The following is a 26,255-nucleotide window of genomic DNA, read 5'->3' on the forward strand; positions in this document are numbered from 1 at the left end:
GTTATCTGTTAACTCACAACGCCACTCTAATTTACTATACAATGAGCTTGGTGCTCGAGAATACAGCAAGTGGAGAAGCAATTACAGAAGAGAGCGGTCAATGCGCGTCTGTGGTCATAAATGGGAATCCACAGACATGGAAACATGGAGCGAGAGTGATGAGCAGTGTTTGAGGAGAGGAGTATTATATTCTTTATATTATATTCTTTTTGAACAATTCTAAATACATGTCAGAGCTCCCCAAAAAATGTTGGTGAAGTTTGTGTTATAAATCTACTCTGATCCTGTATTTGATCATGCCAATAAAACCCTCTATTTCAGTCCTGCTCAGAACAGGCTGTTTCTGGGTCTGTAGCTTTAAATGCAAATGAGCTGTGTCTGGCCACGCCCCTCTAGGAGTCATAGGGTGGATCGGACTTTCTTGCTCCACGCCTATTTGTTTATGGTGAGAGGGCAGACTCAGAGGGCAGAACAAACACCGAGCTGTGGGAGTGTCACCCACCTGGGGGAAGGGTTACTGCCCTTTGTGATGTCATGAAGGGAGAATGTGGCCTTTAATCATTTTTAATTCTTACTGCATGAATGAGATGGACAGGGGACAAATTTAAAAGCTGTCATCTGCCTGGACAATAGTTTTTAATAATTCTGCACCAAACTGCAGACAGCAAATCTCCACTATTATCTTATTATCTCATCTCGTGAAATGTGCATACAGTTCTGCAACGAACATTCATAAATGTGGTTTGTAATTGAGAACTTAAATGGGCCTTATTTTGAATTGATCTGTCCTTTTACCGGATATTTCTGAACAAACTTTAAATCCAGCGGGCAAATCTATTTGTTTAGATGATGAGAACATTATAATTTTAATCAAAAAAATGTCTTTCAGTCTGACCATTCGTATCATTGTTTAGAGCGATTTATTAATTTATTAAGTCATTTTCATTCAGTCTTTTTGTGGTTTATGGACTTAACAATTAAGGGTTTTAAATAACAAGCACTGTCTTTTTCTTCTGCCTAAACAGACTTCAGCACATCTAACAAGGTGAAATGTTTAAAATGTAAGTATGGCAGAACTGATGTGTTGCTTTTGGAGCTCTTTTTTTTTATTGGATGTTGTGCAGGAGAAGCAGGCTGACTTGATGACTTGTGTAAAGAAATAAAAGGATTAGTTTCTTGCACTGCTCTGGATTTAAGGCCAACATGATTAACTACTGTTGTGGTTTCCCTGCACAGACCTTGATTGCTTTCATCTGCTGTCTGTAAAATGTGTGTGTATGTGTGTGGGTGTAACAGTTGACTAATTGGACATGGCAGCTGCTTTGTTATGGGTTCAGATACTTAAGACTAGCCCCTGGTGTGGGAGACAGGAGGACATACTGAAGAAAACTGAGATTCTGTGCGTTTATTTGATGGTAAATGAAACTACAAAGTGTCTAATATGATACCAGTGAACATGATAATACATCAGCAACATGTGCGGCATCTCTCTCATCCTTTCATCTGTCTTTGACCTCCCTTTCTTTCGCATCCACATCTTGCCCTCCAATGTCCCCCTTTTGTCCCCCCTTAAAATGGTTTAGTTTTTATTCATCCCTTGCTTCTTTTTCCTGTCTCTCCTTCCTCACATCCTTACTGTCATCACCTCTTGTTTTATCGCTGCTTCTGCGGACCTCTCATATTTACAGCTCCTTACATCTACCGTTAGCCGCCACTACCTCACCTCTGACTTCGTCATCTACCGCCAACATAAGCCCTTTTTTCTTGACGATTTGATGATCATCTAAAATGTATATGGTGCTAACGGTGACTTTTTGTTCTTCTTTTTTTAACAATCTGACTCATGCATCTCAGGATGAATTTAATCACCCACTCTGACAAACAAGGACAAGGAAAGGGAGACAGGCTTTCAGCAGTTCTGCTGACATTAGTGTCAGCTTTGGATCTGTATTCTTATCCAGACAATCTTACAATGTAGATATCAAGTGCATAAAAACCAGATGGAGACTTTCAGTTTGACAGAGTTTTCAGGAAGCATCACATTGCACACAAATTATATTGTAATATCTCCCCCGCGGTCATATGTGAATTGATCTGTAATGTATCTGTATACAATTGTGTACATTTTGTGTGTGTGTGTGTGTGTGTGTGTATACTTACTAGAACAGGATGTGGTTAGCTTCATGTCTCTCATACCTGGCTGTGGTACACATGGACCTGAGACACAAAGGCAAAGATGACAGATGACTTTCTTTGCCTCGAAAACATCCATGCTGGAAACATCTCTGGCTCTAATCAAGCTCAGTGTGTTAAGGTGACCCATGCCTAACACATGTCAGGTTGGTTGTTGGTAGGTGTGGCAGCATTCTTTTTTTGTCTTTCATTGATAAAGAATCAGGGTCGCTAAACACAAATGTAAAAATTAAAGCTCGATAATTTGACAGTTGTGTTAATGTTTGTGTCCGTGTATCCCTAAAACCCAAATAATTCTTTTTTTTTTTTCAAACTCACATAAAATGTAATTGTGAACTTATGTAATCGCTTTTGTTTTCATGCTCAACCCTGAACACAGAGGGTGGATCATGTAAAAAATGTTTGGTATCTACTTTTGAGCATCTTTGAGGCGACTCATCTGCCAGGAGGAATGTGCAAACTTTTTTTTTTTTTTTTTTTTAAATCACTCCTAAACCTGTTTGGGTAGAGACGGTGTGTAAAAACATTTCATTTCGAAAGTCGGCCCGCAAGGCAACTCAAAGCCTAATTTGGGAGCTGCTACAGTGATTTCCAAATTAAAAATAAATGTAAGATTCACCTTAGCTGATGCTCCCGAAGATGAGAGAGAACATCCATATGGTAGAGGTGGCAGTAGATGGTGTGTAGGTCCTACAGGAAACAAGACAATACTGTTTAAAGAACATGTCATCATCATCATCATCATCCAACAAGAATATAAAGAGATGAAGAAAGAGAGAGATTGTTTGGAAAAGTCACACACAGTCCCGCCTTTCATAATCATATCATTAACACACACACACACACACACTGCTTGAAGTGTGTTTATTATTTTAAAAAAGGGAGCGCTTCAAAGATTAGCTCATTGTTTAGAGTGTGTGTAATGGATGGACAGCACATTCATTACATTTACTGCAGCGCTCTGACACCAGCTCCACGGGGCTAAACGCTGCCTGTCAAAGTGACACCTTCAAACCAGACAGGCAGGCACGCCGCTTCTATGTGCACACATGACAGGAGCAAGACAGGCACAGATATACCCACCCACAGCCTTAATATAGTACCCTATCAGGGCCAGCTGTCAAAACATTAAGAGGCTGACAGAGTGTGTGTGTGTGTGTGTGTGTGTGTGTGTGTGTGTGTGTGTGTGTGTGTGGAGGGAGCAAGTAAGCATCTGTAGGATCAAACAAACAGTTGTTATTAAGGCTGCGGGGCGACTACTTTGAACAGGTGGACTGGAGGGCTGACTGCTTATGTACACACACTGATGCTCTCACACTCTACAGACCGGCTCATCCCATCCAGAGATGGACCAATGGCTTCTTTCCTTTACGAAATCGGTTTTTCTTCATTGTCCCGATCTCCCTGATGCTTTACGGCGAATGCACTTTTCTTTTTTTGCATTGGTTAAGGATGTGAGATCGCCCGTGCCTCATATGAAACGCTAACTTATATGAGTGTCCGACTTCCCGTCCCGCTTTTTTTTTTTTTTTTCTTCTCCCTCTGCGAAGGTGATGCGTCATGCTCCAGCATATCTGGCAAAAATAGAAGCACATTTGTTCAAATCTCATTTCACGAGTTGGGGAAATCATTTCTACACAGCCGTGCAAAACATGAAGGGTTCTTGTTCTTCTTTTCCAAATGCAATTTATTTTTCGTAACTTAAACCCATGATTCAGTTACTACACGTAGACTCTGGTTATATTCTATGAGAGAAAAGATTCATGAATGGAGAATTTCTTCCAACAACGGAGTGAGGATGATGGGTTGATTCTTTATTGCGGCTCAGAGAGTTACTCTATTGTCCTCGAAGGAGCCTACTTGCTCCCTTTTAAAAAGAAGAGCGCAGACGGCCCTGTCCCACCTTTTTTAAATAAAGGGTTAGCTAAACACTGAGGAACAGAGAGCTTGACCCGGCCAGCCGCTTCACACAGTGAGTTGTAACCCTCCATTTACTGATCCTGAGGCAGGAACACAGGACTGAGAGTCTGCTTCAGCAGCGGTGAGGAAGTGGACCTGTATCGACTTCAAATCACAGTTAACTGGGTTAGTGAGCGCAACAAACTGCTGCAGTAAGCGCTCCTGTCATGTTGCTGAGCACGCATGTGTGTTCGTGCCTGCGCATGGACTGTACAGTTTCAGGGTGTACAGACCTGAGGCGACTGACTAGCTGGGGGGGGGGGGGGGGGGGGGAGAGGAGACAGCCCAAACACTCATCTCTGGGTTCTATTCATGCTGGAAACAGCAATTACACAGAAGTTGGCCATCGTTCCTCGAGGCACGCTGTCATCAAACGATAGCCAACCGGGTTCTGAGATTGGATGCGAGTCAGAATGCCTGGATCGGACCAATCGAGTGACTGTATACGTTGGAACCAAAAGATGACGCAAAACAAAACAGATTGATTTTACTACATGGCCCTCACACAATGTGTACTACTACTACTACTACTACTACACACACACTGCTGCTGCTGCTACTACTACTACTACACACATCCATAAAAGACAGCTGCCCCCGTTTCACGTATTGATTGGTGTAGAACAGGTCATCAATAGGCCCAGACAGACAGATAGCAGGATGTCCGAGGAGGGGATCTCTGCTCTGTCATTTCAATCTGTGGTCTCCCAGAGAGAGAGAGAGAGAGAGAGAGAGAGAGAGAGAGAGAGAGAGAGAGAGAGAGAGAGAGAGAGAGAGGATGGTAATGCGATCACTACATCGCCCACGCCAATCTCTCTCTCTCTCTCTCCGGATTGAGGGTGTGGTGTTTGTGGTCTGGTTTTTGGTGGCGTTCCCCATATTTTAATGGCATAGTGTCACTCCACATATCTATTTTGCAGTGGTGCCTCCATTTGTAACCATCATGGAAAAAACCTGGTCCCAATGTTATAGAATCTGAAATCCACATTAGTTTGTTCAGTTCATCGGCAACACTTCAGAGCGGGTTTGAGAAGACTTCTCTGACGTGAGATATCAGAGGGGCCACATCGCTGTCTATCAAACGGGATCGGAAATCTGTACCTGTGCCCAAGTCAAGATGAAGGTTTTCCATGTGCAACTATCAAAGCCATGTCCTTCACGTCACTCGACGAAAGCCCACATTGTCGTCTCATTGTCCTCCCTCGGGGACACACCAGGCAGCAGAGAAACCCTCCTCGGTGACATGTGACCTTTAAAGCTGTCCTCGTGTGGCGACCTGATGACTCCATCTGTGATGAAGTTTGTCACAACCTCGGGAGAGACACACGTGAACTCATCACCAGCTGAGGCTGAAGCACTTCACGTTAACCACTTTTTTTTTTTTTTTTGGAAATGTAACTTTGTCTTTGTCTGCAGATGGTTTCACAGCACATACACAGAAACACAAGGCTGCATACGACACAGAAATAAAAAATAAAAAAGTCTTCTTTTCTAAGTCATTTAAATGGTCACGACTTCAACTAACCAGCAAGATTTTCAACAAACTGATGAAATGTCTAAAAATGTATTCTGATCTCATCCTCAGAAGTGCGCCCTGTCAGAAGCAGAACTAAGACAAATGGAGCTGATCTGCCAGGCTCAGAGCATGTTGTGCCTATCCTGGTTCTGTGCACGTGTGTGTGTATGTGTGTGTGTGTGTGTGTGTGTTGCTCACTTAGCTACAGCGCTGCTGCCACCTACTGGCAGAAATATCCATCTCATTGAAATCTAGTACACACAATGCCCCACTCCTCCATGTCCCATGTGTCTTTGCATGTGCCCCTGCCCTCCCTTTGCACCCCCCCCACACTTACAAGACAGCGTACACAATCTGTGCTATTAATATTATGTTATCGTTATTTTATTTACTTCAATTTATCTCTTATGACAATCAACATATACTTTTTTTGTTTCTCTTTTTTTCCCCTCAAATTTGCTTTTGTTTACTCGTTTGCTTCTTTCCACTCAGCTGCCGACCTCGAGGGATCACATGACCAAACACACGTTCACATGTCCCATACATTAAAATATTCAACTTTAGTCGTATTTGTCTTTATGCGTATTTTGTTTTTCTGTATTGCTTGTTGTCTTCGTTCATTTGTTCGTTGCTTCAATTGTCATGTCTGCGTGCACATTTTTATTTTGTACTTTTTGCACTTTATCTCAATAAAAAAAAGAAACAGAAAAAAAAGGAAACAGCCAACTCATTACCAACATTTGGTCCTACAGGTCCAGTATGTGTACTCACTGACCCCCTTTTTTAACCTCCATGGTAGAATGGTGCATTCATCAGGAGAAAAACTCCTGTGCAGCCTGTGTTTGAGCTGCGACCACCGCAGACCCTGAAACGCCATTTTTAATCTCCGTTTAAGCTACACACACGTCATCAGTGTGTTTGTGCCCCGCACCTTCAACCCTGACAGGATACTGACATTATGACGCATCGCCTCCTAAAGTAGGCCTCTTACTCATACATAAACAAGCCGTGGCAGCACACGAGCAGTCATAAAAAAAAAAAAAAGCAAGTCGTAGCAGTGCAGAGGTTGTTGTTCCGCCCATCACGTTTCTCCCTTTCCCATCAAAAGACGGCCTAGAAGCAACGCACACAATTCATGATATGTTGAGAGGCACTCCTTCAAGAGAGGAAAAAAAAAAACCTTGAAATGGGAGCTGTTCTCTTTACATATCAGGTACAACCACCGTCCTCCATGTTGCTTTTATGGACTGAAAGGAAAACGTGGTTGTGACTTTTTCACACATTTTAATTTGCAGTAGGTGTCACCGCTTTTTCTCCCCTGGTCTGAACTTATAGGTTTTATAGTGTCGGGTCGGTCATGAGTGTTTGGGTGGGAGTCAAATAATTCAGAGCTTTTTCATTTTTTGGGGTCGAACGTGGTCCGTCTCCATCTGAGGCTGCTTTTGTCGAGGGTTCAATCACCCGTCTGCCCACACGCCCACCAGAATGCACGGCATGCCGGTCGACAGAGAGGATATTGTGGACGGATGGAGACAACAAGTCCATTCAAGCCAGCAGAAGAACAAACAGCTTGGCTAACATCCTGCCTGCATGACCAGCCTTTAACATTTACATGACATCAGCCACGCACTCCCGAAGCCCTCCGTGTCAACAGTGTGCTTTGCTGTAGAATAACACGGTTAAGCCAGGTTATTAAAAAAAAATAAAAAAAACCTTTCATGTACAGAAAACCCCCCCGCATATTTTTACTCGATTTTCTTTTATGAAAAATGCATACAAAAGAATAAAACAAAGTGTCTTAGTTTTTTAACATGACATTAAACGTCACAGCATGATTTCATTACGACACCGCCGATGCTAACCAGGTCGAACCCAGACCTAACATTGCCATGGAAGTCAATTTTATAAACATCTGCACAGAATGAGGCGCCTTTTTTTTTTTTACAGCCTCTCAGTAACGCACGCAGGGGCTGAAAACAGGCCTGGACACAAACATCAGACTGTGATTGGCTGCATTGAGAAGGGAATTCAGCATGAGCGCTCTTTACTGTCACATAAATCCAAACGAGTCGGTGGCCCAGTGGACGGACATGCAGACGGAGCATTAGCAGCCACATTTGTCGAGGAAGCGCATTAAACGGTTGCTACGACGCTACGACGGCTGCAGCGCTTCTAATTTGTAAGCGAGAGCTGACACTTTTATTCTTGTTCTAACGTGATGTTAGAGTCCCATAAAAGACGGCAGAAGCAGTGAAAAATAAATCCACCCCCAGTCATTACTCACAGCTGCACACACATCTCCTCAGCAGACATTTAAAGGCTCAAGTGCAGGGATTAACATCAGGCACGATAGGACGTTGATATTCCTAAAGCCTTTACGAGTCCAACCTACAAGGTCAACTGTGATCCCGGGCTATCATAACTCCAGGCAGGATCATTATCCACACAGCAGAGAGGCTCACTCACAATCCTCTGCTGCCCTGCATGCTCGCGTCTGATCGCTGTCCACGTCAGTGTGAGGTTTCATTTAAAGTTTATTTAATGCGGACATAAAAAAATGACAGTGGACAGAACAAGTGTTTTAGCACGTGCGCTAATTCACAACACCTTTCCACACAGGCAGCTTTTGAAAGGATAAAACAATTCAACTAGAACGAAAGAGAAAAAGAAGAACAAAGAAAAATCAACAATAAAAACAAAACAAAAACACAACTACCAAAAAATGGAGCAACAAGCAAATGCGAGCAATTTTCTGTTAGTTCAAAAATTACACTGCACTTCGATCTTATGAAGCCATTATTTTTACTCTGATCTCAGCCTCTGTTTGTCTCAACAAATCAGTTATTTTCAGCAACAGGTCCAGGTTAGAGAGAGAGAGAGAGAGAGAGAGAGAGAGAGAGAGAAGAGAGAGGGGAGAGAGAGAGAGAGAGAGAGAGAAGAGAGAGAGAGAGAGAGAGAGAGAGGAGAGAGAGAGAGAGAGAGAGAGAGAGAGAGGGGAGGAGAGAGAGAGAGAGAGAGAGAAGAGAGAGGGGAGGAGAGAGAGAGAGAGAGAGAAGAGAGAGAGAGAGAGAGGAGAGAGAGGGGAGGAGAGAGAGGGGAGGAAAGAGAGAGAGGGGGGAGACTTGCACAAACGGCTTTAAAGACCCTTCTTCTAGCTTTCACTGTAATTTGACCGTACAGAATCTCACACACACACACACAAGCACACGCACACGTGGATCTGATCATTCAGCGAATCATTTCAAGCACTGAGTGACACACTGTAGCTAAAGTGCGCTAACTAGAAACGCTGAAAGCAAATACAGAGCTGCTCCTGGATCCTGAGAGTTTCCACGCAGGATTTTGGGGGTCATAAAAAAAAGCGCGGTGACGACGGTCGCGGAGGCGCTGGTGATGGAGCGGGTTATGGAAAGAGCGTGAAGGAGGAGGGGGGGGGAGGAGTCACTCAACTCTGATGATGATCATCTGAACTGGATGACTGGATTTATTTTTACAGACTATAAAGTCGCCATAACATCCTTAAATAGAAGACGGATAGTCATAGTGATGTGAACAGAGGGGATGATGACTTTATGAATCACGACTTCTCTCCTGGGAACAATGCCAACCGTGCAGCCTGGCACATTTTCACTATAATGAAAACAAAAGATCAGTCTGCCACTTTCGCATGTACTACAACATCTGGCTTCCTATTGGTCCTGCTTCTTCTTTTCTTCCTTTTTGGAAAAAAAAAAAAACGCTTAAGAGAGAGTCTGCACTTTACCAGGTGCTTTTCTGCTGCCAGCCAATCTAAACACACACGCACACACACACACACACACACACACACACACACACGGACCCACAAAAACACTGCCACACACAGACATGGAAAATCTGACCCTTAATGTCATTTCAGCTGCGTATTGCTGAAATGTATTTTTAAAAAGGTAGAGGAAGTTTTCTTTTCAGTGGAAGTGGGCAAACACGCACATTTACTGTGGTCAAGCCTTCCTGCTGTTTGTTTCGCATTGTGTGAGATTTAACGTTTCTGTTCCCCTGCTTAAGACATCACGGGTGAAGAGGGTGCGAGTCATTGCTCTCAGTCTGTTGTTTTGTCCGGCGACTACGTTTAAAAAAAAGAAAGAAAAAAAAGAAAGAAAGAAAATTTCAAAATGTTTTATTGACGCTTTTAAAAAGGTTTTTTTTTTTTTTTTTTTTAAGTCCCAGCTCTGCAGTCCACCATCAATCTCTGCTCTCTCACGGCCTTGTTATGTTCCATAAATATGAAAAATGCCACACACACTTTGTGCTTTGAATCAGTAGAATGTGAGTGTTTGGTTCTGTGCTAATTACACTGCCCATCTGAGCAGAACTAACTGTTGGCTTTGACAGATTTCAAAGACATCCTAAAACACCCTTCAGATTTATTTCACCAGGGTTTTCCCACTCCCTTCTGCTCCCTCTCATCAGCCGCTCGTTTTTTTTTTGCGCTCATCTATCATTTCCCTCTCTCGACACGTTTGCGCCATTGTTTCACGCTCTCATTGACTTCACTAATGCACTTCTATAGTTTTATCTCAATTATGCGAGCGGTGAGTCTTCGAGCTACTTAGCGTTTCATCACCTGCCGTTCGGAGTTCATTCGTCTTTCAGGCTGCCGGCCTCGGCAGTGTGGGACGGAGCAGCCCGAGAGGTTTCCGTCTGTTTCAAAGCGGCAGATGTAAGAGAGTGAAAGTCACCGAGCTGAACTCACTTACTCCACAGTCTCCCGCCAGACAGAGCATATCTGACTTTAAAGCCCTTTGAACTCTGCTATCTAAATGAGTCCGCTCCTTTTCCACTCTCTTTTTTCGCTGATTCTTGGAGAACCGTCGACGTTTCATCTCCCTGTGATGCATGTAAACTAAAAGCTGAGAGGACTTTCAAGTAAAAAAAAAAAAAAAAACATAGATGCGTTTCTTTTTAACTTAAAACTTTTTGACTTTTAATAAATAAAAAGGCACAAAACCTATTGATCTTATAACGACCACTGAAAAAGTATTTACGTACACTTCAGTGGGAGTTTGAAATCTGTCTCCTTTTCATTTAGAATGATTGACATGTGGCCAGAGGGGACAGGTGGGATTCAAACCCAGGGTGGCCTCTGTACATGGGGTGCGTAAACTAACCACTAGGCCACCAGTGCCCTAAAATCTCCCACAAGGTCCTCGCTTCCCACATGCTAGTAGTCAAACTGAAAGAGGGCAGTGTTACTATGGATCTTCTTGGAAGCCCCTCAGGTGGATTTGAAGTTCGACAGCTACGTTAAAGCGAGCACACGAACTGAAATGTGCAAACACACACACACACACACACACACACACACACACACACACACACACACACACACACACACACAGATAGAAGCATGAACAGGGAGGTATCATGAGGTCGCTGATCCACACACCTACATATCGTTGTCATCTTCATGGCCTTGTCAGACAGCTTTTTGGAACAGATCGCTGATCTTTTATGCCAAATCTGTTCAGACAGGCAGCTCTGCTCCACTTCTCACACTTACACAGGGCCTCAACTCAAACTGAAGTGAGGAGCATAGAGGGGTGCTTTTTAAGTCATTTTGAAGTTTGAATCAGGGCTCAGTATGAGACTACATGAAGCAACGTGGTGGATGTCAAATCTTTATGAAGCCTGTGTGGGAGATGGATTTTTTTTTTTTTTTTTTTGGGTTTGGTCTCAAAAATCCCTCAGGTCATGTAGGAACCAGGTGCACCTGGAGTGAACGCATTCTCTGGTGAGAGGGGAACATTTTTAACACGCATGAGAAATGAGACTCAACGTATATATGAGTCACAAGTCTGGGACTGACTGAAACATTTAACTATGTATTCAAATGTTTCTCATAAATCAAAAGGTAAGGCTCTGAGGGAGACTCGAGTGAAGAGGGAGTTAGTGCACAACTGCACGTCTGAACTCACCACTGTACACGTGCATGCAGGATTTCTAAAATGTTTCAATAATAAAAAGTAAATGCATATCTGCCGATGGAAATGAAGCTGCTCTTGTTGAGACAATAACAAACGCTCGAGCGTGTGAGCATGCTCTCATAGTTTGAACACATTTGCATGGGAAATTCAATGGGCTGTCACACTTGTCAGAAGCCAACACGGCTAACACAAGCAAACCTGTTGTGATAGACCACATGTAGTCAGACCACCCCAACAGGCCTGACTCGAGCCTATAGCTGTAAACAATATGCAGACAAAAACAGAGAGACAGTGAATCTCAAAACAATTAAAGCAACATGTGGGATGTATGACAAAAAAGACAAAAACAAAATCACTGTGTAAAGAACCCAACGGAACAAAAGAGGGTGCCGTCTGATTCGCTCAGACACGAAACATTTTCTTGGTATCAAAAATAATCGTCAAATCAGGAGAGACCAACTTATTGCGTGAATCAAAGATAGTTTTGAGTGATCAATGATTCGTAAATATGACAATAATAAATAAGAGAGGAACAGAACAGAGAATAAACGTGAGGACGCGATGTCGTTGTAAACTTCAAGACTCTTGTTTGATTTGTCGGTTTCGCTTGTTGTTGATATTCCCCTCTGGTTCAGACATGCGCACACGCAAACGCACACACACACACACTGGGCTCAATGTATCAATTACCTTTTACAATTACAATTACCTTTTCCTTCTGTTACAAGTCCCAGTCAGAAGTAGATCCTATCAGTCACTCAATGACGTCCAAACTGCTTTAATTATAGACTTAATTACAAGATAGAAGCCCTGTGTGAGTTCATGGTTTTTAAGCACAGCTAGAACAGCTGCTGTCACACAACAACAGATAGTTTAAGGTGTTGTGGAATTTTTCCCATTACCAAAGAGTGAAAATAAAGAGTGAGAAGATCTATTCAAAAAGGAACCCCAAGATCGATCTGGTCTCAATGAACATTTATTCGAAGGCAAGATAAGCGTTCGAAGACCCCTCTCTCACACGGTGAGGAGAGAAAGAGGCCCCGAGTAAAGGCAAACATGAAAACTTATACATTTCCATCACATTACACAGATCACTCCCCCATCACGCCACATAGAGCCACTGCCCACCTGGCAGGGCACAATCTATCCCCTAGTGTGAGAAAAGACACTACATGACTATTTACCATCTCCCAAGGCTGAGAAGGAGATGGAGTCCAGTGAGAAAGAGCCTGGGTGACTCTTCCCACATGTACAGAGTGTGAGAAACAGAATAAAGGGAACAAAATGATGGGAAACAAAACACCCAATATGCTGTGCATGTAGTATTCTAAGACATTTCAAAAACATTTTATATGACAGATTCTATGAGACCTTCGTAGTACACATGGAGTAAAATTTTCCATAACAAAGGTCATTTAGAGGTCAAGGTGACGTCACTGATGCAAAGTTGAACCTAGGTTTGTTCAGATGAATTTTTTTCAGATGCTTAAACGTATGAAGAAAAGTTCTGTGAGAGTGTTTTTGTACTCTTCTGTAAACAAGCGCTGGTCAATAGATCTGGAGAGTTGCGTGTAGTCTGACAGAGGAGGTTTGAACAGAAACCTTGAAGAATGCACCCTTGAAAGCAAATACGTCGGAGAAGTTTCCCAGAGCAAAAAAAACAAAACAGGAAACCACATCAGATGTGGAGTCATTGCATTTTTGTCTGTGTTGATGGACTACACTGTAGCTGATCACTCCCGACTCTAACCTCACCGTAACGGTCTCTGAGGAGGACGTGTGTGTGTGTGTGTGTGTGTGTGTGTGTGTTGAAGTGGTTTCCAATAGAAGAGATCCATCTGTCTCAGTCTGCTCCTCTGACATGCTCAGTTTCTGAGTCAGTGGAGCTCTCCTCGTGAAGCACGCTCCCACACTTCCATGAAAAACTCCGTCAGTCTGGACATGGAGGCGAAGTCTGAGCGAGTCGGAATTCACTTTCAACGGGGACCAGAAGCAGTCACTTCCCAGGTCATGACGTCTGCTTTGGTTTTCAGCCACAGCATCAGGGGAAAATACTGAGCTGCTTCGTCTGGAGTTTTTATTACAAAATGATTTTTTTTTTTTTATTTTTTTTTTTTAAAGCGGGAATTCCTAAATAAATGTCAAATAGATGTTTTTCATGTGTCTTTACGGATGTTTATAATGCTGTAGTGCTTTTAGAGGCCACCTGTTGCTCATGTGCAGGTTTTTGTCTTTTGAAGCAGGAGCTTTTAGAGGTCATATTTAAAGATAAGTGGACGGCATCCTTCTGAGAATTATCGCTGGATGTAGTTTGCTGAAGCTCGATTTAGAAGAGTCCTTAGACCGAGTGAGAATGAACCTGGAATAGATCGTAAGATGAGCAAATCAAAACTGTGTCATGTCAATAGAAAATTATCAAATCATCTCATCTCTGCCAAAGTTCAACCAATGTTATAATCCTAAAAAAAAATAAAAAATCCTCCAACAACCTTACAGATGAAGAGCTGAGCGAATAGTCAAGGCCAAAGATGCTTCTGCAAACAAGACTATTGTGTTGTTGTTTTTAAGAGTTATTTCTCCCAAATTATTAACTGAAGGATGCCAGAGTTTTGAATACGTGTAAAGTGAGTGATATGTCGGAGTGTCCTGTCCATGCACGTTTGCACACACTGCTCTTACATAAACGTGTCTGTAACTGTCTGATAAGATTGGAATGAGCGGCCGGGGCTCGGTCTGATAGAAGAGTGTGATAAATGTTGACTGTGTGGAAGGCGAGGCCAACATGCTCCACGTATGAGTGTGCAGCCAACACATCCGTTCAGAAGTCGCACTTCTCCATATGAGACGTGGATTTATTCAGCTACCAGCTGATGAACTATTCGTTGCTATAGAAACCAGAGCCTGGCACAGGCCATAGTTCACAGGACGATGTCACACCCGGCCTTCCGAGCAAATATTGACACGCATTGTTGGTCTATTCACAAACGCTCAGGTTGGAACATTTCTCGTACGCTCTCTTTTGTTCAAACTGTTTTTTGTTGTCTGAAGCGATTGTGGCGCTAAAACAATATCCTAAATGAAAGTGAACTTACTGTCGGGATGATACAGGTCATGTGACTTAGTAGTATAGCTTTACTAAAGTCATCTACGGGTGTAGTCAATGGCCCAGCCCTGAAATGGGGAAAGCAGGTTTTTAATAATGCTTCAGGCAGCTTTTCAACTTCTGACCACATTCGTACATCCAAGTTTCTTTCCCTTTTTATGCAGCCTTCTTGAAATTGGTCTCTTCAATAAAAAAAGGCCCACACACATACTCCTTTGTGAACTGCCAGACTCAATCTTTAAAAAAAAAAATATTAAAAAAAAAAGTCACATAAACTCAAAAGAAGATTTTTTTTTTCTCAACCTGAATAGTGGATCGATACAAAGACTTGTTATTTGTAATAATGTGATCAAATGTGATTAAAAAAAGATGCATGCCCGAGATGAGCAGGTTTACTTGTTGATGAAAAGGGGGGGGGCGCCCACTTTTGGATTCCTTATTCATCGTTGAAGACAATCCTGCAGCCAAGACAGGCGGGAAATCTGGCTGTCACATTCTCAGCATTCCAGAGGTGAGCGTTCCACATTCCTCCAACACTTGTCAGCAAAGGAGGTGACTGAACAGACCAGTGTTTATTGCGAATGACTGAGGAAGCATGCAGAAAAAGGCTGACGATGACAAAAAAAACTCTGAGAAGGCATGCCGCCTGGAGACGAGCGGGACATGAGAAAGAGAGAGTGTGAGGCCTTTTGGCCGAACAACAACACAAGAGACAAAAAAAAAAAAGAAAAGAATGGAGCTTGTACTGTATGTAGAAAAGAAGAAGAATATTAACTGGACAAGACAGGAACTTGAGCAATCAAACAAGTCATTCAGCCTGCAAAGGGTTGAGAAAATAATTGAATGAATGAAACTGAATGATTCATGCATTTATCAGAATCTGAATGAGTTCTTACACAAAGGATGGGTCAAAGAGGATGACATGCGTTTCATCACCTTACAGTTTGCATAACTTGGAACCTCAGGGAGCAACATGTGCACGCACAAACAAATTCATGTTGCAACCATTAGCTGCCATGCCCCAGCTTACAGGACGGCAACCATGTTCCAGAACCGATGAGACCGGCACGTCCCCCCCCCCCCCCCCCCCCCACCACCACACACACACACACACACATTAAAGCGTGCATCATAGGACGAACACAACGCGTGCCAGTTTAAAAGAGACTCTGCGCACGATGACACCAAATCTGAACGAGGACGAGGTGGAAGAATGCTTCGACCGTCCTTTCCAGCTCGTCTTCATTCTTGCAGAGCGGCCGAGAAAAGGAGGGCAGGTTGATTTAATGATGTGAATGTTTGACAGGACGAGCTCTTAAAAAGAATCTGCCCCATTTTACACTCTCCAAACATTGTTATCTTGTTCCACCTGCATGTCAAATACCTGCCAGAGATACGTGTATGTCTTCTAAGTACTTTACAATGAGAGCTGGACCCTGCTTGTGCCTGGGGAGAGTGGAGCTGGAGCAGAGAGAGAGATAGAGAGAGAGAGAGAGAGAGAGATGAACTGAAAGCGGGAGGCAGCAGACAGAAGTCATCAGCTCCATTGTTTTCTCTCGCGATGTGGACAGTGACGCCGTGTTTTCCAAAAGTCAAGATCTGCCAAGATAGAGTGGTCTCCCCAACGACAGAGCTCCTGTATGGACTCCAACGCGCTCAAAATGGGAGCAGAGCTGGCAGCTGCTCAATTTCAAATGGATGTGATGAGTCAGGGCATGCAGAGCTGAAAAAAATCTCTGCTTGTAACAGCAGGAAGTGGGATTCAGAAATAGTACATTGGTAGAAACGTTTGTGTTAAAGTAACCAGCAGGAGGCCGATGGAAACGTGTTCCCAAACCTAAAGTCAGTCATCCAGGGTGTAATCTGCAGAACTTCACGCAAGCCTTGTGAGCGCCCGTCCACCTCGGACTGTCCCTCCTTCAAGACTTAAAGTAGCTTCAGGCCAGAAAACTGTTACTGAGCTGGACTCCTTGGTGGTACTTGGATTAGCGTGGCGCATGCTCTGCTGCGACAACACTAACGTACCGTGCTAACTATATGCACTGTATGTCCTGTTGTCTTCTGTGTATGTCCCCCTGTCATTCTTTGTCGGCGCGCAGCCCTTAAATGTACTGTATAGTGGAAAAGAATTTCCCCTCAGGGACAATAAAGTCTCAAGTCTTGACTCCTTTTTTTTTTTTTTCTTAAATCGCTGCCGGCTTGAAAAGTTTAAGAATATATACAAAGTCTAGAATCTGTAGCAGGTGTGGGTCTATGCATCGTACCTGTGCATGCTGCCAAGAACGACAGAGAGGTTTCCAAAAAGCACATGAAGAACATGTGGAAGGGACTACTCTGAAAACATCATATTTCAATATGAACTTGAAACTGAGCTGAAGCTTCTTTTTTTTTTTTTTTCATCCTATTGCTGTGACAAGATAAGACAGGAAATGAGGAGAGCGTGCACTGCTAACGACCCTAAAAAATAATAAAACATGAGCAGATGCAACTTTCAGATAACAAAACGTGGACTTCAGGATGGCCAGACCTGGAGCGTTGCTGGCTGTCCGTTCGATATTGAATTCTCCGCTCTGTGAATTTCAGGCTGCTAAAAAGCAATGCAGTTCTTTTATCGTCATGATTTTCAACCTGAAGGATATTTGGCCATCATCTCAGAAGAACATACTCGCTGATGTTCCCATTCAGCATCAGAGCCAGAAACTATACGGTCGCAGCGTCGGCAGGAAACGCTCGTCTGATGCATTTTTTTTTTTGTTTGTTTTTAAAGACTTCTAAGAACACAACCTCCTTTTTATAAATGCGAAAGTTCTGCCTTGACTTCCTTTTCTCACGACAAACAGAACAGAAGTCATGTTGGTGCTACTTCTTGGTTTTTCAGGGCCGTGGCAGCAGCGATGTTCAGGGAGATTCAGGAACAGTTCAACTAGTTCAAACTCTCAGTCGTCATTAAACAATGTTGTGATTCAAAAAAGAAAAAAGCTGCTTATATAATTTCAACAGGTGAACCGAAAATGCCTCACAATCCCTTCTCATTGTTTCGGTGTGTACAGCAACTCAGAGTGCTGACGGCTGCAGTGGAAATGACGCACGACAGCTCGCGGGGCTGTTTTCAGTGTTTAGTCTTCACAGTCCTGACTGTCCATAGCTCTGAGCTCAGAGGAGATGTGTACTTGAACTTTTTTTTTTTTTTTTTTCCTTTTCATGGACAAAAACAAAGACGTTCAAAGATAAGAAAGCACATCAGTTCTTCTTCCAGCTCGTGAGCTGCTCGGCTACACAGACGTTTTGCTCCTGCCGTTTATTACCGGCCGGTCTCTGAGGGGATTTACATGGCAGGGGGTTTGAAAACCTGAAACAATATACAGTATATGAACCAACACAGGCAGCATCCTTCATGCTGTAAGTATTTAAGATCCTAGAAGGTCAACAATGAAAGAACAAGAACATGTGCACCACAGCTTCTATAATGATTGTGACCTGTTTGGTAGTTTAGAGAGTTCGGCCAGAAAGAAGTTCATCGGTCACATTGACCTTCATCCAGACAAAGAAACACTCAGCTCTTAGGAAGAATCCGCTCGTGGATCGTTTGTGTCAGTGAAGCTGTGAACCCGACCACTTTTAGTTGAACTTCCTGTTGATGACATAAACTCACACTTTTATTGCTCCCGTGGGTTACTCGCCGTGTTCTTCTCATAACCACAGAGCAAACTTCACAACGACAGTGGATACAATCTTCACCTCTTTTAGGCTGTTCTTGATCTTAATGCTTCAACTTCTTTTTTTGTTAAAAGCAAAAGAAACAACATTTTTTTCAAAGAGCCCAGCCTGTACAGAGTAAGTGAAAGGTGCTGTTGATATTTTATAGGGGCAGATTAGATCCTTCAAGGTGCTTTGGGTGTAAGAATGACCATGAAGTGCTATAAAAATAAAAAAAAAGCGATAACATTTTTTACTGGAATTCTAAAACATAAACGTAGCCAGTGGAGAGAAGGAAATATTTCAAATAAATGGAACTACCGGTAATACATTTTTTGTTTATTTTTAATCTCAAAGTTATCATAGGAGCAGACACACACAAGGTTCCTGTTTGAACTACAGTGTGAGCTGATAACAGACAGAGGACAGGGTCATTGTGTCCACATGACGCTGACAGAAGAAGTTCTGACTGTGCCGCAGCTTGGTATGTAAAAAAAATGTAAAATGTTTTTTTTTTTTTTTTTTTTTTGGAGGGGGGGGGGGGGTTCAGTCACTCTCTGCTCTATAAAATCAGATTAGATTGCCAAATAGAGCAACAACAAATTCAACCAGTTTCAGACATGAGTAGATCCTGGAGTATGTACTCATTCAAAATACACTTTCACATGAATGCAGAATCAATTTAAATCGAAAATCAATTCTGAATCGTATCTTGAGACACCCAAAGATTCCCAGCCCTAATTGTGATACTAAGTAAAACCAAGACAAAAAGGGTTGTACGCTACATCTACTGTGCTGTGTTTGGACAAAACAGATTACATATTGTAATATACCGGTAAATCGAGAATAACTACAGAATTAATGTGGACGATGAGCCTGCAGAGTGACCAATAAGTGGAGTAAATATTAAAGAAAGATAGACATCTTGGGGAAGTTATTTAAGTGAAAATGTCAACGAATATTGATTTAAGATGAATTCTTTCTGCAGAGTAAAACTAACATGTATTTACATGTTATACTACAGAACAGGAGCGTTCAAATCCTGACATGAATGCCCTTCACAAACACACGGGTTAAAAGCATCGGCTGCTTTCTTTTTCAGCCACAAATTCCAGCCCAGTTTTGTGAGGTCCTAAAGCTGCTTTAATGAGGAAACTGTGGCAACAGGTTGTTTTATGGGCTGTCTCTTGGCCTACTTTCGATCAGAGAAACAAAACAGCCAAGAGCTCAAAACTAAAGGTTATCTGGTGCTGTGCCCTTTTAGTGCTCATCTAACGAGACGGTTAATCCATTCAAACATTTATACACCAGTTAGATCTTTAACAGCAAGCTGTTCCTCGAAGACTTTTCATTAATTGAGTTGTTTGTGGTTTTCGTGCCATGTGATGAAAGAAAGCTATCAGCTGTTCATAATGTTCACACTGTAACTCCCCCCCCCCCCCAAGGCGTCACACGACATTCCCCACAAACCCAACAGGTCAGAGCTGTCCATGTCTGCCTGTTCACGCCTGCTGTCACACACAGAATGTAGTTACACTGTACACACCGGCTCGTACACGCAGTAACACACACTCACTGTTTGCACACGCACACACGAGGCAAACATGTGTGTGCACAGTGACAGGCCGCCCGGAGCTGCTGTGCTGTGAGCTCTGCAGTTTACCCAGGGGAAAAGCTGACGTGTTTACATTTCAACAATACCCGGTGGGACAATGCCAGGTTGTTGTTGTGAGCTGCTGTGTGAATAAAAAGGACTTCAAAACTAGTTTTGAATGGCCACGCTCTCACAAAATGCATTGGATCCACTGGAAAGCTCCGAATTAAAGAATTAAAACGGTTTGAATTTGATTCAGTAAACACAAGTCTCTGCCTTCACACATTAACTGACCTCAAAAGTTGGGCTGAACTCAATCTTTTTTTTCCCCCCCCCAACGCGTTTCACATTTTTAAAATAATCAAATAACAACATGGATTTAAAAACTGAGACTTTGTAAAGCTTTTTTGGAGAACAACATTTGAAGCACTCCCAGGTTTAATAAACCAAAAATATCTTGAAACTTGATTCAATATCTTCATTGTGACTTTAAATCATAGGCTGTACATATGGATGGAGCCTGAGTGACGTCAGCCATGTGTTACTGCGGCGGGTTCCGGAGGCTCATCGGCAGCCGCCGCCATGTTGGACATCCTGTCTCAGTCTAACTTTCAGGAAGCCCATCGACAGGCTCAGAGCCACGTCGGGTTTGACGAACTGTGACATCACTCGCACCGCAGCTACGCGCCTAACTATGGAGGACATGCATCGCTTTCCAAATCAAAACAGAGCCGCTGACCCCGCCATACACTCAATGAACGAGGTTGCCACTTGCTTCAAACAAGAATAAGTCTAAAGCCCCGTTTCCACCGAGCGGTCCGGCTCGGTACAGTGCGCATTTTGGGGAAATATTCCCAAAAAAACGATCCGTACCGTCCCACTTTTTGGGACCCTTCCGTTGGGGTGCCAAGAATGTGGAGCCGACCCTAAAAGGTGGAGCTAAACACTGCAGTCCGTTGATTGGTTGAAAGAATCGTCACTTCCCGTGCTACGTCGGCAAACAAAACTCCTCCGTCTTTAAACCATACACAGCTGATTGTTTACGTCTGTGTTTCTCCTTGCGGCACACAGCCTTCTCTGAAACAAAGCTTGATTGAGTTCTTGTAATAAAGAATCACATGACCAATGAAGTAGATGAACTGCTGGATGTCTTCCAGCATTGGTTTTGTTTGTGTAGCGTTTTCCTATTTGTGGAATTTAGTAGTGAGCGGTTAGCTGTTAGCGGTTAGCTGCTATCATATGACGCTATTTACATAGCGGCTATCAACATCCGGCTTACACGCCGCCTACCAAATAGGGCACGGGTGGCTGTGGAGACGCAAACGGGATCGGGCTTAATCGAACCAAACTGTTCCGATCCGTACCGGACTGCTGTGTGGAAACGGGCCTTAAAGAACTCCTTTGTACCCACAGCAAGTAACACTTCATCAAACTGCCCCCATTATCAGTTACCTACTACACACCTTCCTGTCTGTGATTTCTCTGCGTAACCACTTTTATACTTTTCAATATAAGTTGGTTGGCAAAATATAACAGTGAGCTCGCTCCCTTCAATATAAACACAAGTGCAATGTTAAAGTTCAGAGGAAACACTCCGACTCTTTGGGTCTTTCTGATCACTACCATGGAGACTGTATTCCGCCGCGTGCAGAGAGGGTCATGAGGGGATGCTGGGCAATACTTTGAATAGCCCTGTGTTGTGTTGTTTAAGCTGAAAAGGGACCATTAAAAAAAAAATAAAAATAAAAAAAGCAGATAAATTAAATATACATAGTGAGTGGGCGAGGGTGCCACGCATGTTTGGAAGTAACAGGGCGGGCATAGAGCGGAGAGCGGCTCACAGACCTGGAGTCAGTCCGGTTTGTGAGCGTGCGTCCGTCTGCACTCCCGTCCACAAGTCCAGCAGCTCAGGGAGGAACAGCCTTTACTGGCTCTACAAGGAGAGCTTTCAGCGTGTCAGGTCAGGAGAAGGCTGTGTTTATTCACCCATTTACACACACACTGACTCCTCTGTATCACTTTAATTCCAGACTTTCTCTCTCTCTCTCTCTCTCTCTCTCTCTCTGTACTGTGTGAACTTGTGCTGCATTTACGTCACGATGGATTTACTGAATCTTAGCTGCAGCTTGAATGTGTTTCTGATCCTGAAACTCAACAAAATGTGGCTCCACAGGCCTGACCGTCCGACACGATCAAAACGTCACCTCTATGATTAAAGACCACGACTTTTAAAACAGCATGGACGTGCTGAAAACACATCCTCTAACCCTTGGAGTCCCTTGTTGTCAGTATCAATCATGCTCGACACTTTCCAATCATCTGGCTCGGCACGGTGTTTCAAAAAAGGCACGAGCGCCGATGCAGACTTGTTTGTGCTTTCACTCTGGCATGAAGTCCAAACTGTTTTTCTTCACGGCTTGGACCACGCCGTCAAATGTTTCGAAATCGAACTAAAACAAACTTTCCTGCTCGTCTTCAACTCACAAACTAAACCTCTTACTCCGCGACAAATACTCGGCCTCCTGTGAACTTTGAACGTTCCTTTGGAGGTTTTCTTTCCTGTCAAACCCCTCTTCACTGCTCTCCTCTCATCTCTCTGCTCACTTTGAGTATCTGGAGCACCGACTCTCCAGCTTGCTCAATTTGAACATCCAGATTTGCCCTCCCACGGGTCTCTGAGATATCAGTTTTGATTACCTGCAGGTATCATTCCTCGAAGCACTTTCACTCCTCCCTCTTCCTCACAGCCACATACTGCGTCTCCCTGCACTATCTTAACTGAGAGCTTTCTGTGATGCAACCTGTGTTCACTCCTAATACTTATTTAGCAGCTAATGCACATAAAGTCCTTTCTCTCTCTCTTTTTTTTTATCTCCTACAAGGTTGTTTTTTTCCCCACAGATATGCACCTCCATTTTTTTATTATCTTATTCGTCTTACATCTCAAGTCTCGATACATGGAAAACAAAGTTGAGGCAAGAATTCCTTTATTTCTCACTGCTGGCAAACGCTCCCAGGATCTTTATATTTGTCAGACTGTATGAATCCGATGATGGTCGTCTGGCGAGCCAATCACAGCCTGTGTAATCTAGAGTCCCATTAGCTATCACCTCTGCTCAAGTTAGCACTAACGGACTGCGAACCAACACTTTCCTTTTCCCGTGTGCTGTGTTGTTTACAGTTCAATCAGCAACTCGAAGAAATTCAAGAAATAAACGCCGTCGCTTCTTGGTTCACTTCAGCTCCGTTCGTCTGTTTCGGCAGAGTCTTCGTTTAACTTCGTTATTTCCCGTTTTCATAATAGCAAAAAACAATGTTCCCGACAGCCGACCAATCGCCTGCACCTTCTTACGTTTCAAGTTACCGGTGGCCAAAAAGATGTTGTGTGAATTGCGTGTTCGCTCCAGTCCGATGAATTCTCATGAATCCGACTGCCCTGCCATGTTTAGCAGATTGTGCGGTTTGCATACTGAACTTGGCCATATTGAGATCTTAACAGTCCCTGTTTAACACAAACTAGGCCTATCCAGTGATGCCTGTTTTTTTGTTTTGCTGTATCAGATGTCAGACAAACCCGTTTTATAATCTCTGTGTCTTCATTTCAGCGTTCTTCACAAACACGCCGTACTGTGGCGTGTAGCAGTGAGCTTCATTGCAGTGGGAGGGTATCCGGGATATCTTGAACCAATAACACATTTATGCCCGGGGCCTGACAGGAGACAGCTCGAGTAGAGAAGACTGAACTCAAAGATCTTTTTTTAATAAATGAATCAGTCGACCTTACAGAGGTGATTAAAGCCACGAGAGGAAAAACATTTTCCTTAAAAATACTTGAAGAGATCATTCAACATTCACCGATGTTAGCCAACGACAAAATAGTTGCCAGCAGTTTGTAACTGTATGTGTGCTCACCAGCCTACATACACACAGCACAGCTATCTGCTACGAGCCTGATCACACACACACACACACAGAGTTGTTGTTTTTTTTCCCACAGTCTGTGAGTCTTCTGACCTAAATCTACTTCCTCAAGAAGTCAATGCCACAGTGCAACACCTTCAAGCAAAGGGCTTCAGTTTCTCCTCGTCCCTGCAGAGTGGGCATATAGATGCAAATGCACAGGAAATGAATGCTATGATGAAAATGGTGAATATTGCGAGTTCTGAAGAAAATCTCAGAGCATGTGCCAGATTCTTTCCGTTCCTCGTGTGGGAGACAATGTTGACTCTTCAGTCCCGTTTCCACCAAGCGCTCCGGTATGGATCAGTACAGGTTGGTTCGGTAAAGCCTGATTCCGTTTGCATTTCCACAGCCATCCGTTCCGGATGCTGATAGCCGCGTCAGCTACGTATTAGCGTCACATGATAGCAGCTAATCGTGAACAGCTAACCCGCAAATTAATTCAACAAAGAAACAAAACGTGACACAAACAAAAACAACGCTGGAAGACATCCAGCAATTCATCTACTCTGTCACTGACATGTGGCTCTTTATTACAAAAACACCATCCAGCATTGTTTCAGAGAAGACTGTGTGCCGCGTGGACAAATACAGACGAATACGTCGTGGTTGTATTTAAACACGGCGGGGTTGTGTTTGTCACCGTCACACGGGAAGTGATGACTCTTTCGACCAATCAACGGACTGCAGAGTTTAGCTCCACCTTTCAGGGTCGGATCGATATTCTCGACACCCCAAACAGAAGGGTCCCAAAAAGTAGGACGGTACAGGTCGGTGATTTGGGAATCTTTCCCAGCTTTAGTCTATGGGAACGCCACAAAATGCGCGGCGTAGCGAACTGAAGCGCTCGGTGGAAAAGGGGCTTTCGAGTGTCCTGTTCGCGTGGATGTACAGATGACCGTGAGTTGAAAAGTGAAATGACACAACAAGAAAAAGACTCGACAAAACAAAACGATGTTTCGTATTGACGATGATAAATCATTCGTCTATAAAATGTCCAAATGTGTGGCCGCCGTCCTTCGTACTGCGAGGGTATGAAAAGGAGCCGAGGGCCTCTAAAAAGAGGAGAAGAACATCCCCTGTCGTCTCAGCGCTGACTGTGCACAGATGGCACCAGGACTTGGTTAAAGAAGACGGGCAACACGGGAAATTGGCACAAACTTGAAACAAAATACACCAGTATAATCCTTTAATTTGTCAAGCTGCGTCAGCACAGGGCAAACCACCCTCTTTGGTTACTTCAGCTGAAACACAGACACACACACACACACACACACACAGCCTCTTTGGAAATGTGTCTCTGTGCACACACTCCATGAACCACACACTCTTCTGTACCTCCTCCTCTGCTCTGTTCATAGAAGAGAGCCGCTCTAATGCTCACTCAAAAAAGCAAGAGGTCGCCACTTTAGTCAGTCTCTCTCTCTCCCTGACTTGCCTCTTCCCTTTGGGAGTCTGTGGCTTTGTAATGGTTGGAATTTCCCATAAATGTCCGATCTGTACCAAAAAGCAGCCAAAACCTCAATAAATCATTGTCCATTATACCACCAGGGCGTCTGGACGGGGCTGAGAAAGGTAGGCAGGGAGGGACGAGTTGGACGGAAAAGTCCCCCCCCCCAAAAAAAAAAAAAAACTGGGAAAAGGTTGACGAGGCATGAAAGCTGTGGCGAGCGAGATTACACCCAGAGCCAAACATCTGGACGAGAGACGGACGGACCTACAGCACGTCGAAAACGCTCATAGCCAAGAAGCATGAAGGAGTTTCACCAAAGGGCATTTGTGAAAACATAAGGGTGGCATCTGATTAAATAAAGAATGACTTGATTCTTAAATGGAAGGATGTAGGAGTCATATTCACTGCTGTTGGGTGTCCGCTTCCACTCTAATGCTTCATTATTTCCCTTCTTTTCACCACTGTCCCCCTGCTCTCTTCTTCTTCTTCTTCTTCTTCTTCTTCATGCTCTAATTTGGTGACACAGTAAGTCACAGTAACTGTCTCGAGTCTCTCTAAAACTGATGAGACAGCAAAACGCTTTAATAATCAAGATTCAAATATCGATATTTAGCATCCGCAATTCAATAAGTGTATCACACGAGTCAAGTCATGTGGCTGTATGGACCAACTTTACCCCACCTCTAATGTTAGGCCAACAATGGTGACTAACATTTTCTGGTCTGAACCATCATCATCATCATCATCATTCTTAATTCACCTGCTGGTTACTTTCTACAACATAGTTGATTTTTCTTTGTTGTGTCACTCTATGT

The 26,255-nt window shown here is 43.4% G+C and overlaps 1 protein-coding gene across 2 annotated transcripts in view; it reads right to left on the minus strand.

Moving 5' to 3' along the window:
- rapgef6 (Rap guanine nucleotide exchange factor (GEF) 6) overlaps positions 1–26,255 on the minus strand; it is a 134,705-nt gene that overhangs the window by 106,116 nt on the left and 2,334 nt on the right. For both annotated transcript variants that reach the window (XM_079355397.1, XM_079355396.1), the window contains exons 2-3: positions 2,813–2,883; positions 2,161–2,217 (exon numbers count right to left, since the gene is read on the minus strand). In XM_079355397.1, the coding sequence (XP_079211523.1) occupies positions 2,161–2,217; positions 2,813–2,883 (128 nt within the window). The remainder of the gene's footprint in view (positions 1–2,160; positions 2,218–2,812; positions 2,884–26,255) is intronic.

The sequence above is a fragment of the Symphodus melops genome, assembly GCF_947650265.1.
Source record: "Symphodus melops genome assembly, chromosome: 11".
Lineage (NCBI taxonomy): Eukaryota > Metazoa > Chordata > Actinopteri > Labriformes > Labridae > Symphodus > Symphodus melops.